Source organism: Dromiciops gliroides, chromosome 1 (assembly GCF_019393635.1).
Source record: "Dromiciops gliroides isolate mDroGli1 chromosome 1, mDroGli1.pri, whole genome shotgun sequence".
Taxonomy (NCBI): domain Eukaryota; kingdom Metazoa; phylum Chordata; class Mammalia; order Microbiotheria; family Microbiotheriidae; genus Dromiciops; species Dromiciops gliroides.
In genome coordinates this window covers 755,655,598-755,668,712 of record NC_057861.1, presented here as the reverse complement: position 1 = coordinate 755,668,712, position 13,115 = coordinate 755,655,598, and the positions used below count along the sequence as shown (strand labels likewise).

Sequence of the window (13,115 nt, the reverse complement as noted above, 5' to 3'; positions counted from 1 at the left end):
CGGGGCTCTATGTGCGCCAAGGTAACATGGTCAGACCCACAATTTTAAAGCATACACTTGACAGCTGAGTGGCAGAGGAATTGACGTGGGGAGATGAGCTACAAGGCTCCAGTAGAGACCACAGCAGTGCTGGGAGTCATGACCACCCTCCAGTTCAGAAGCCAGCGTTCTTTCCGCCATGCTGCGCTGCCTGTACAGGAGTCCATACAGAAACCGCCAAATGAAATGAAACCTACCTGCTCTCCTGTTCCCACCCCCACCCTGGGGTGCTCCACTTCCATATCTTCAAATGTGGTGCTTGGGGGGAAGGAGGGAGGACACACCACCTCCCCTGAAGATGCCTGGCGCTAACAAAGACTAAATTTAGCTGACTCCAGAAAATGGGACAAGTGACCCCAAAGAAGAAACCTGTGAAGGTTCCAGTGTTCTTAGGGTTTGGAGACTTAACACAACTCCAACATGTCCTGGGACACCAGAATTTTGCCCACTGCCAAGAAAATAGCAGGGAACCCAGGAGGGGCTACATTCTAAGCTGCCTCTTGGAAGCCAGAAACCACATTTCCAAGATATGTAGGGAATTGAGTCAAATTTACAAGAATAAGAGCTGTTCTCCAACTGATAAATGATATGGGGACATGAGTACAAAGTTTTCAAAGGGAGAAAGCAAAGCAAATGAAAAAAATGCCCTAAATCATTAATAATTACAGAAATGAAAATTAACATCACCTCAAACCCATTAGATTGACTAAGATGTCAGGAAAGGAAAAAGACAAATGCTGAAGGGGATGTGGGGAAAATAGGTACACTAATGCAAAGCTTCTTCAACTGGGGGTCACGGACCCCATATGGAGTCACATAACTAAATGTGAGGGTCACAAAAAATTGGCATTAAATGTTTGATTTGTATCTCTACTTTATATACCTATATGCCAAGGGTCACATAAAAATTTCTAAGGTGCAAAGGGCTCATGAGTGGAAAAAGTTTAAGAAGCCCTGCACTAATGCACTACTGGTGGAGCTGTGAATTAGGTCAACCATTCTGGACAGCAGTTTGGATCTACACCCAAAAAGCTATTAAAGCATGCTTATCCTTTAACCCAGCACCACTGCTACTAAGTTTATACCTTAAAGGCATTAAGGAGAAAAGAAACGGACCCACGTGTACACAAACATTTATAGCAACTCTTTTTGTGGTGGCAAAGAACTGGAAACTGAGGGGAGGCCCATGAATTGGAGAATGGCTGAACAAGAAGCTATGGTACATGCTGTGCTACTGTTGAAAATGAAGGAGATGATTTCGGAAAAACCTGGAAAGATTTCTACACACTGAAGCAAAAGGAAGTAAGTAGAACCAGGAGGACTATTTAAATGAGAACATAAATACTGTAAAGATAATGAACTCGGAAAGACTTAAGTAATTTTTATCAACACAAAGACCAAACACAATTCAAAAAAAAAAAACATGATGTTCACCTCCAGGTAGAGAGCTAATGGACCCAGAGAACAAACTAAAGCAAATTTTCTTTTCTTTTTTGGACATAACTGATTCGGAAATCTATGTTGTAAGACGACACTTTTGTTTTTCTTGCCTTCTTACCTTCTCAATGATTTTCCTTTGGGGGGGAAGAGCCTGGGGGAGACTCAGAACTGGAAGTAAAAGAAAATTGAAGAATGGAAAGGGAAGGGGGCGGCTAGGTGGCGCAGCGGATAAAGCAACGGCCCTGGATTCAGGAGTACTGAGTTCAAATCCGGCCTCAGACGCTTGACACTTGCTAGCTAAGTGACCCTGGGCAAATCACTTAATCCCCATCGCCCCGTTAAAAAAAAAAAAAAGAATGGAAAGGGAAAAGGAAGAGGAAAGGGAGAAGAGGGCAACCAGTAAAACTGAATTCATTATTAGGACAGCTCTTTGTAAACCTCAAAGCCCTGTGTAAAGGGGAGCTGGTATTAGGAGGCCCACCACGTAGTTCCAAGAGCATACGCCAACAGCCAGATCACAAGAACCTCCCACTGTTTGTGCAGCAACAAGAGCACTGGGTTCAAATCCCAGCTCTGACACTATTTGACCTTGGTACTGTTATTCTACCACTCTCAGCCTCAGTTTCCTCATCTATAAAAGATACCCAGACCACAGGCCTCTGGGCTCACCGTAGTTAGCTAGGTGGCGCAGTGGATAGAGCACCAGCCCTGGAGTCAGGAGGACCTGAGTTCAAATCCGGTCTCAGACACTTGACACTTACTAGCTGTGTGACCCTGGGCAAATCACTTAACCCCAATTGCCTCACCAAAAAAACAAACAAACAAAAAAAAAAAAAACTAAAAAAAAAAAAGAATGGGCACCCAAGAGCTGACACCAAGCTGTCAGAGAATCATAAGATCCCAGGGCATCCTTGGCAATTAGAGAACCAAGAGGCTGTCTCCTTCCTCATTGCCTAAGGAATGAAATCTCATGCCTTTCAGCCCACCCTGGCCATGACATCTCTGTCTATTCTTTACCCAGAACTCAACACAGCACCTGGGCCTGGCACACAACAGGTGCTTAATAAGGGCCAGTTGACTGTGATTCCAACCAACTACTGATCCAGACCTACAAGTGTTAGGCCTCTGCCCACCCTCAACACTAGCTAAAAACCAAAGACTTCCTGGGGAAAGAAGTCCAGAAGGTTTAAGTATTACACCCAGTACATCCAGTACAGCCTACAGCTGGAGATGGACCAAGAAGGAGCCAGGCAGAAAAGCTGGGAGCAGCCTCAAAGCTTTTAGCCTAGCTTTGGCTACAAAAGGTAGCAGAAGTATCCCCGGAAGGGGCAATGGCAGTCATCTTTTGCCTCCAATGATGAGGATCCTCGTCCGGCTCACATCTTACTTCTTCCTGCCCCAGATCTTGTGAATGTCTGATTCTGACCAAGATTCTGGAACAGGAGCCTTTTAGCCAATCAGCTGGTCCACCCAACTCCCTGAGCCCAAACGTCTGCCCTCCCTGCATTTGAGATTCCCAACCTGGGAGAAGACATTACTCAAGGGACAGGTACGTGGCGGAGTGGATAAAGCATGGACCCTGGATTCAGGAGGACCTGAGTTCAAATTCAAATTCAGACACTTGACACTTACTAGCTGTGTGACCCTGGGCAAGTCACTTAACCCTCATTGCCCCGCAAAGGGGAGGGGGGGGGAGGGGAGGAGAGAAGGAAGAAAACATTATGCTGCCTAAAGAAGCCACAGCCCTCAGTCAATGCCAACCCTATCAGGTCAGTCATCAAACATTTACTATCATTGAGGCTAAAGAAGAAAAACAAAAACACCACCCTCGCCCTAGAGCAGGGCTTCTTAAACTTTTTCCACCTGTGACTCCTTTTCACCCAAGGCCCTGAGTATCCAGAGGTATATAAAACAGGCATATACAACCTTTTACTGTTGCCAAATGTTTCATGACCCCCACATTCAGTTGCAAGACCCCATTTGGGATCATAGACCCACAGTTTAAGAAGCTAGGCCCTAGAGGAATGCACATTTTAATGGGGTCCCTCCAAGTCGCTATAAAAGGAAATACAAAGGCAGGAGAAAGTGAATCAGTAATCTCTACAAAGTCTGAGCCTAGATGAAGGACAATACAGGTCACAGGAAGGCAGGTTTCTGGTACTACCAAGAGAAGCTTTCAAGCCAAGCTACTCACAACAGCAGTGTTTGCCTAACGGTGCATTAAGGCTCCCTGCACTGGTCTCCATCAGTAGAACTTTCCGAGCAGAAAAGCGTGAAATATGAGACCACCTGTTGGGGCGTCTGTAATGGGATGGGGAGATTAGACTAGCCTTAAAATTCTATAATTCTGTTGCTGCTAAACAAAAATCCATGATGGTTATGTACCCTCATTAAAGAAATTAGGCTTCTAGGTGATACACTGGATAGAGTGGCTGGACCTGGAGTCAGGAAGACCCAAGTTCAAATCTGACCTCAGACATTAGCTATAGGACACTAGACAAGTCACTTAACCTGTTTGCCTCAGTTTCATCTGTAAAATGGGGATAACAGCACCTTACCTTCCAAGGTTGGTGTGAGGATCAAATGAGAGAATAATAATAACGGAGCCTGGAACATACCAAGCGCTATTAAATGTCAGCTGCTATTATTATTGTTGTTGTCGTTTATTAGTAGTAAGTAAAGAGTTTATAAGCGCTATAAAAAAGTAGGTATGGGGTTTCTGACCCTTTATCTACTGCGCACCACACCCAGGCGCTGTGCTGGGGGGGGGGGGGGGGCCTGCAGTTGCAACTAGTACGAGCCCACCTCAAATTCTCTTCCTTGGACAGAGCTAGAAAAGGAAACAGCAGAAAGATGTGAAAATGCTTAGATACAATGTTTCATGATCTGGAGAGAAAGTGATCAGTTACAGCAGAAACTCAGCTCCTCTGAGTGAGTCCCCAAACAGCCAGCAATAGCATCTTTAGAAATGCCCCCACCTAGCTTCATTCACGACAGGTCTCCCCGACCCCCAACATCTTCAGGAGCTCGGCACTGACTGCAAAATACAATCCAAACCCCTCCACTTGGCTTCTCTGAATCCTCCACCATCTGGCTTGAGCCCACTTTTTCTAGACTCATTATTCCATCTTCTATCTCCTTTAAGGGCTCTAAAGGAGGCTACAAGCTTAGCAGTCCATCTCCTCATCACAGGAGCTTCCTTCAAAGGTCACCTCCGGAGCCATGTCCAGCCACTGCTTCCCTCCCACCCCAGGGTTCAGTGCTCTCTCACTCCTCAAATTAGCCCCGACTAACAGTCAGTCAACAAGCATTTCTTAAGTGGTTGCTTTGTGCCAGGCACTGCAGGAAATGCTGGGGATACAAAGAAAGGCAACAAACACTGTCCTTGCCCTCCGGGAGCCCACATTCTTACTGGGGGAGGGAGAAAACAAGGAAACAGCTCCTTCTATTTGGTGGGATGCGCAAAGTCTGGGAGAGTCAGAGCAGCTTGCAGGCAGAGTGGATGGATGAGGAGAGAGAGAGGAGTCTAGCTGTGGTGAAAAGGTGGAGACAGGTTTGAGGATCTCCAAGTGTAACCAGATCCAAGAATGCATGAAAGGCATTAGTACCATCCAAGAAGAGGCCAGGTTATGAAGAGCTTTAGATCATAGAGGCCTCCTTCCCCAATCCAATTGTGGTGATAATAGAGAGCCATAGAAGCTCACTGAGCAGAGCACTAACATGGTCAGACCTACACTTTGGCAGGGAGAACAAGGGCTACTGAAGTCAGCCAGCAGATGAGGTGAGGTGATGAAGCTCTGGACCACTGTGGTTATGTATATTCCAAACAGACTGTGCAGGCAAGAACCAGATTTGGAAATGAACTCACTGTGTGGAGTCAAAGTGAGGAGGCAAGGATGCCACTAAGGCTGCAGGCCTTGGTGACTGTGAGGACAGCAGTTTCATGGACAGTTCAAAGGATAATGCAAAGGAAGTAGGACTGGGGAGGGACGATGATACATGCTGTTCTCTGCTCCAGGAGAGCCAGGAATAACGGATGGATGATGGGGGGAAAAAGGAGGGAAAACTTCCTAACAGTGAGAAAGGTGGGGGCAGCTAGGTGGCACAGTGGATAAAGCACCGGCCTTGGATTCAGGAGTACCTGAGTTCAAATCCGGCCTCAGAATACTTGACACTTACTAGCTATGTGACCCTGGGCAAGTCACTTAACAAGAGAGAGAAAGGTAAGGAAATAACCTACCAACTAAAGGTTAAATAAGGGCCTAAGAAAGTAATGCGCTCCCCATCACTCACGGTCTTTAAGCAAAGGGTGGAATGTTCTCGACGGGATTCTCATTTAGGGGGGTGGACTCTAAAGTCCCTCTCAAGAACTCAGATTCTGGGAATCTGAGCACGGACGAGAGGAATTTGGGAACTACGTATGATGATGGAGGCCTTCCAATGGTAAAGGAGGAGTGTGGAATGGACTGGGTAGGCCAGGAGGAGTACTTAAAGGTGCCTCTGATTTTTCAGTCTGGGTGAGAAGCAATAGAGATGTAAGCCTAGAGGGGACAGGTTGGAAAGAGCATGTGTGGCAGCATCCAAACCCTGGGTAAGTGACGGAGCATGGAGTCAACAAGGGCTCAGGATTTGAGCCTGGGCGATAAGGAAGAGCAGGATCATTCACTGGACAACCCTTGGTTAAGCACTGGCTCTATGCCAGTCACAGTGCTAGGCACTAGGGCCCAACTGCAAAGGCAGCAATAAAACAGAAGATTGTGTTCTGTTATATAAAGTATGTTTGAAATAAGTACAAAGTAATATAGGATGGGGGGGGGGAGCCATACATGTAGAAGATGGGGATGCTAAGTTAAGAGTCCTCTGAGCTAGGGGCAGCTAGATGGCGCAGTGGTTAAAGCGTTGGCCCTGGATTCAGGAGTACCTGAGTTCAAATCCAGCCTCAGACACTTAACACTTACTAGCTGTGTGACCCTGGGCAAGTCACTTAACCCCCATTGCCCCGCAAAAAAAAAAAAAAACCCAACAACAACAACAAAAAAGAGTCCTCTGAGCTAAGGAAGGAACAAAATCCAAGCACAAAGACTAGCATCGGGCACTCCGTGTGAAGCCCAATCAGGAGGCCAGCTTGGCTTTGGGTACATGGAGAGAAATGCAGAATAAGCTTGGAGAGATAAGCTGGAGGAAAGCTGTGAAGGACTTGAAATACCAAACAGTAGAGTCTGTATTTGTTCCTGACAAAAACTAGAATAGAGGTTTCCGCACCATGGCTGTGTCAGGGACCCTTCTCAGCGTGCCTTTAAAGGCATAAAATAAAATCCACGGGACTACAAAGGAAACCAGTTAAGAGCTGTTTGTCAAGCTGGCAATGACAAGATTCGACAGCTGACTGACTGGCTATGTATGTAGGAGAAGAGCAAATATGTAAGGAGTTAAAGCTTAGGCTGAGCTTATAGAACTGAGGGACTAGTGGGATGGTGATGCCCTCCACAGAAACTGGGACGTTTGGAAGAAGGGCAGGTTTGGGGAGCTGGTGGGGAAGATAAGTTCTGCTTTAGGCAGGTTGAGTTTGAAATGCCTACAAAACACTCAACAGGCTGCTGGCTCCAAGAACCTAGAGCTCAGAGTAAGGTGTAAATGAGGGGCTGCTGGCTCCAAGAACCTAGAGCTCAGAGTAAGGTGTAAATGAGGGCGGAACATATGCATCTGGGAATCATCTTCAGGGATGAAATTTAAACTCAGGGGACTAATGAGGTCACTGAGAGTAGGAAAAGAAGGGGACAAAGAGCTCCAACACAAACACAGAGGACACGATTTGGAGTATGATACAGCAAAGAAGCCAGACAGACAAGAGAACTACCGAGAAAAAAGGTGAGGCTGCAGAGAGAAGAGAGAATCCAGGAGGACAAGATGATCAATGACCAACGAGGCAAAGTGATCAGAAAAGGTGAAGATTAAGAATGGACCATCAGCTTCGGTTACTTGACAAGAGCAGTTTCCAGAAATAAAGAAGTAATAAAAAGCAGATCTGTGGGGAAGGTAATGGGTTTGGTTTGGGGCATCTTCAGTCTCAAGTGTCCGTGTGACACCTAGACAGCAGTAGATAGGCAGGTAGAGACGAGGAGCTAAAGCTCTGGAACAGAGATGCAGGTTAAGGAGCCCTCCATGTACAAGGAGCTGCCAGCTAAAATTCTAGAACCAAATGAAAGCAGAGGGGAAGGGTACAAGGAAGCAAAGTCCTGGAATGCTCCTGTGACTGCCCCTCCAAGAAGTCTTTCTCTTCCCCCTACTGTTAGTGCTTCCTCACTCTTCAAAGAGCATGTAGCTATTTATCTAGCCTCCCCACCCCTGCAGGAGAGCAGAGAGACCAAATTCAACAGTCTCTGCCCTCAAGGAGATTATCCTTCTACTGGGGGTGGGGAGAGAAAGGGCTACATGCAAACAGCCAAGTCCCTCCAGAAGCACTGAAGGAGAGAGTCCTTCAACATCCATCCCTAGCGCCCGACCTAGGTACCTGGCTGAGAGAAGGTGCAGAATTCCTACTTAATGCGTTGAATAAACAGAGATTTGGGAGAATCCTACATTTAAGAGTTAGAGGGAAAACAAAGCAGGGGAGGAGAGACCAAAGAGGTTCAAATGACTTCATGTTTGGAAAAGCACTTTGCGAACAAGCCCCACTCCACCAATCCAGACCTTAGTTAGCAATCCCTTCAGGCTCAAGACCACTGGCCTGGTTCCTTAAGTTCTCTCTGACAACTACAGACCACAATCAACTTTCCCTTTCCTTATTATAACTTTTTGGTCTTCATCTCTATTGCCCCATTAGCACTTTCAATACTACTTTCTGTCTGTACCACAGAATTGAGTACTTGCTATACTATCTGCTTCACTAGTTCATTTTTTTTCTAACTATGTTATTAGAGCTTTCTGATAAACAATTAGTGCTCTGTGATAACCAACATTGTACTTTTGAGACCTTTAGCGTCAAGCATAAGATTATTTATGCATATGGCACATACCCAGTTATAGTCCCTACAAAACTTCAAGGCAATACAAGTTCAGATGAACCATTTCTAAAATCTTAGAATAGTTTCCAGCTTGTTTATAAGCTCGATATAAAGTATATCTGAACTGCTACAGCGAGTTGTTTCTCCCTATGCATTTTTCATACCTTTCCTTGTACATATTAGGCATTGAAAGCAGTATGTGTTGCACAAAATGTTCATTATGAAATTTAAAATATATGTATTATTACGGAATCTTTGCAACTTAAGAAAAAACTGTTAACAGGAAGAGCTGTTCAATTTCCTTAATCCACCTTAACTCTTTCCACTAACAGCAAAGCATCCAAAGGGGTTCTGGAAGGTTTATTTTAACAATAAACACTTCACAACTGTCCCTGAAGAAATCCTCATATCTAACTGCAAACTATTCATTTAACTACTTCTCATGCATTCAATGACTGATCTACCATTAAACCTCACATGACATTAAAGCACTGTAAATCACATTTGCTATATAGCTCAAAAGTAGTATGGGGATGGGGGGGGGGGGCCCCGCCAATGAGGGTTGAGTGACTTGCCCAGGGTCACACAGCTAGTGCCAAGTGTCTGAGGTCGGATTTGACCTCAGGTCCTACTGAATCCAGGGCTGGTGCTCTATCCACTTTGACACCTAGTTGCCCTTCAAACATAGTATTAAGTCTACTGGGCAATTCTTAGAACATACATCACTGCCCCAACTAATTCTGGCCCCCAAAATGACTTTTATTATAGCCAAACCCCTCCATTACACAGTAAGAGCCTGATAACATTGTTTGATAATCATCCATTTATAACACTGCTCCAATGTGTCTAGATGACCCCAGAACATCCCTTCACCTAATTAATGTTACTTTTTAAATGCTCCCCTGACTCCCATACAGGGTATTTGCCCGCATCTAAGGCATCCGAGAAATCCCATCAACTTTTACTATTCCTCAAAGGCAAAAATCTTCAAATAAGGCAGAAGATAACCAACTAAGCCACCGTGCCCTGCATTAGTCAGATTATTCGCAATTCTGTCAACAGCATTTTAAGCAGAACACCAGCAAACTAGACGGTGTCCAGAATAAGGCAATCAGTGTGGTGATGAAGGAGTTAATCTGAAACCAGTTAGAAGCCAGTCCCGATCCATTCTTTATTAGCTGTATAACCTCGGGTAAGTTACTTCGCCCCACATGCCTCAGTTTTCCTTGCCTTTAAAATGAGCAAGATGGACTAAAAGAGTTCTTAAAGTCAGTTGAAGTCTAAAAATTACAGCTTCCATGTGAAACGAGAGGGAAAAGATGAGCATACTAGATAAGTTTAGCCTAGAGAAGTCTAAGGAAAGACAAGGCAGTTTTCTTTAAATATCTGAAAGACTCCTAGAAAAAAGACTAGACTTCATTTCTGTTATTCCACAAGGCAGAATTAGGGCCAAAAGGGAGAAGTGAAAATAAAGACAGATTTCACCCTAAGATTCAAGAAGTTATCTAATAACCATTTGGAACTGTCCAACAATGAAAAGCGCTATGTCAGTGGGCAAAGAGCTACGCCCATGCACAGAAGCATGATTGTCTCACCTGAAAGGCTCTTCAGGGATGTCAGAGAAGAGAATTCCTCTGCAGGTGGGAGTTTTCACTAAATAGGTGACTTCTGAAATACTTTTTGGCCCAACCCATCTCAACAAACACGTTTGCCATCCAAACTTCCAACCACAGGCCGCTTCAGGCCCCGAGTCCAGAACTTTAAAGTTCTGGACTCGGGCCTAACTAGTGTAAACATAAACACAATCACACGATTTAAAGGATCAAACCTCCAGCCACACGTTAATCCTACCAAAAATTGAAGTTTTAAATCTGCTCTACCTACTGACATCAGCTCTAAAAGCGAGGGAATAAACCTGTCATTCCACTGGGGAGCAAACTCCTTGCAAGGCCTCGGGTCTGGAGTGACCGGGACACGCAGCCCTTAAAGGACTGGCTCAGGCTCACCCGCCAAATTTAAACTCAAGTCTCACTCCAAGGTGGGTCTCCAACCGAACTCCCTGACGGGGGAAACACTGCTCCTGGTGAATGGCGGCCGGCTTCCCTCCCGTGGGCCCTTTCCCCCTGGGCCTCCAGCACCCCCGAGGCTCGGTCCGTCCTCATTCCGCTATCGAAGCACCCAGAGCTGCGCGCCCCGCCTCTTTCCGAGACTCCGGAGCTCCCCGAGGACGGGGGCGGCCAATGCCCGCACTGGGCCGGGGCTTCACAAAGACTTCCAGGCTCGGGCTCCGCCAAAGCCGCCGGGGAAGAGGCGGCTCCAAACAGGAGCCCGCGAGACCGGGGGCGCTCTCCCGCTCCGCGGGGGTGCGGGCCTCCAGAGGCTGTATGCGCTCCCCGAACCAGCCCCGCCACCTGCCCCCGGAGCGGCCAAAACGGCGAGAGCCGCCAGCCCCTGGCGGCGGAGGCCGGCTTGGGGGTGACCCAGAGGGGAAGCAGCCACGGACCGGCCCCTGGACTGTGCCAAGGACCAGCCTCAGGGCCCCTGCACGGGGACGGGAAGGCGCTGAGACTGCGGGCCCAGGGGCGGGCCGGACCCCAAGCGGCTCCGGACCTTGGCCTTCCGACACTGACCCGGGGCCCGAAGCACGGAGAACCGGCGGCCGCCCCCCCCCATCTTCCTTCCTCCCTCTCCTCCCCCCCCTCTTCCTCTCTCCCTCTAACCCCCCCCCCCCCGTGCCCTGCACCCACCTGACGGCCGGGCTGTAGGGGCTCCTCGAGCGGCGCCAGCTGCTGCCGCCGTACGGGCTGGGCGACACGTCCCCGCCGCGCTCGTACGAGCTGTGGCGGCTGTAGCTGGGCGAGCGGCGGCGGCTGTAGGGGCTGGGCGAGCGCGGGCCGCGCCGCGAGTAGGGGCTGGCGCCGCCGGCCGGGCTGCTCGGAGACTTGCGCCCGCGCGCCGTGCCGTCCTCGCGGGAGCCGGCCGGGCTGGGCGAGCGCGCGCGGCGCCGGTAGGCCTTGGGCTCACTCTTGTCGTCGCGGTAGGCCCGCGGCGGCTCCTTGTAGGCGGCGGGCGGCTCCTTGGCCGCCTTGGTCCGGCTGCGGTGCGCCTTCGCCTCCCGCTCCTTGCGGCCCGACGCGCCCGACGCGCCCTTGCGGCGCCCCCCGCTGCCGCCGCCGCCGCCCCCGCCGCCCTTGGCCGCGGCGTCGGACGCGCGGTCGTCGCCGTGGCCGTGGCGGCCGCGGGCCTTGGCCGAGGCCTCTCCGGCCCCGGCGCGCTGCGCGTCCCGCCGCCGGTGCTCGCGGTGCCGCTCCTTGCCGCGGCCCCCGCCGCCGCCGCCGCCGCTCCCCCGGTGCTCCCGGCGCGGCCGGCGCTCCGACGGGCCGTCCCCGCGCCGCGCCGGCGCCCCGGGCGACGAGGCCGGACTGGCCCCGCCGCCGCCGCTGCTGCCGCCGCCGCCGCTGCCCCCGGGCCCGGTCCCGGCGCCCGCGGCGCCCGGCGGCCCCAGGCCCTGCTCCGACTGGGAGCTCACGTCGTCGTAGTCGGCGGCGGGAGGGCTAGCGGCCCCGGGCCCGGCCCCGCCGCCCCCGTCCTGCGGCCGGCGCGGCGGCGGCGGCGGAGGCGGCGGCGGCGGCGGTTGCGGTGGCTGCGAGGGCGAGGGCGGCGGCGGCTGCTGCGGCGGCGGCAGCGGCGGGAGCGGCGGCGGCGGGGGCTGCGGCGCGAAGAGCCGGCGCCGCTCGGCCTCCTGCCCGGCGCGGGCCCCGCGGCGCCGCTTCTGCCGGGCCGCGGCGCGCCTCTTCCCCCGGGGCAGCCGCTTGAGCTCGAGCCCCGGCGGCCCCGGCCCCGGCCCCGGGCTGAAGCAGCAGGCGGAGGACGAGGAGGCCGCGGCGGCGGCGGCTGCGGCGGCGGCCGGGCCCGGGGCCGCCAGGAAGAGCAGCGAGGGCGGCGGCTGCGGGGGCGGCGGCGGCTGCGGCGGCGGCGGCTGCAGGAGCTGCGGCTGCAGGAGCGGCAGGAGCAGCGGCGGCTGCTGCGGGGACAGGAAGCGCCGGCGCTTGCGGCGCTCCTCCAGCTTCTTCTCGGCCCAGCTCAGCCCGGACCCGGACCCGGACCCGCCGCCGCCGCCCAGGGCCGTGTCCGAGCTGCTCGGCATGGGGGGGCGGCTGCGGGCCCGCGGCGGGACGGGCCGGACACGGCGGGCGGGCGGGGCGGGCGCGGCCTCGGCCTCCTCCTCCTCCTCCTTCTCCGGCTCCGGCGGGCCTGGCTCACACCCGGAGCCCGGCCATGCCCGCGCCCGGAAGCGACGACAAGAGCGGCGGCCTCAGCTCGGCCTCGGGCTCCCCCGGCCGCGGCTCCTCCTCGGGCCGCACAAGGCGGAAGTGGCGCGGCCGCGGCCCCGGCGCCTCACTCCATCCCGCCCCGACGTTGGGCTCCGGGCGGGCGGGCGGGCGTGTGCGCGGATCCTCGGCCGGTCGGCCGGGCTCTCCGGGCTCTCCAGGAAGCGGCGGCCCCGCGCGCGCTCTCTCGCTCCTTTTCCTCCTCCTCACTCTCTCGCGGTCCCGGTCTCGGTCCCGGTCCCGGTCCCGGTCCCGGTAGCGATTGGGGGGGGGCGGCGTCGGCGGCCTCTCGGAGGCCTGG

General features: G+C 52.1%; 1 protein-coding gene across 1 annotated transcript in view; it reads right to left on the bottom strand.

Annotated features, from left to right (window-relative positions):
- CDK13 (cyclin dependent kinase 13) overlaps positions 1-12,726 on the bottom strand; it is a 120,803-nt gene extending 108,077 nt beyond the window's left edge. Inside the window, exons 1-2 of the mRNA XM_043978662.1 lie at positions 12,191-12,726; positions 11,231-12,079 (exon numbers count right to left, since the gene is read on the bottom strand). Of these exons, the coding sequence (XP_043834597.1) occupies positions 11,231-12,079; positions 12,191-12,630 (1,289 nt within the window). The 5' untranslated portion in view covers positions 12,631-12,726. The remainder of the gene's footprint in view (positions 1-11,230; positions 12,080-12,190) is intronic.
- Between the last annotated feature and the right edge of the window lie 389 nt (positions 12,727-13,115).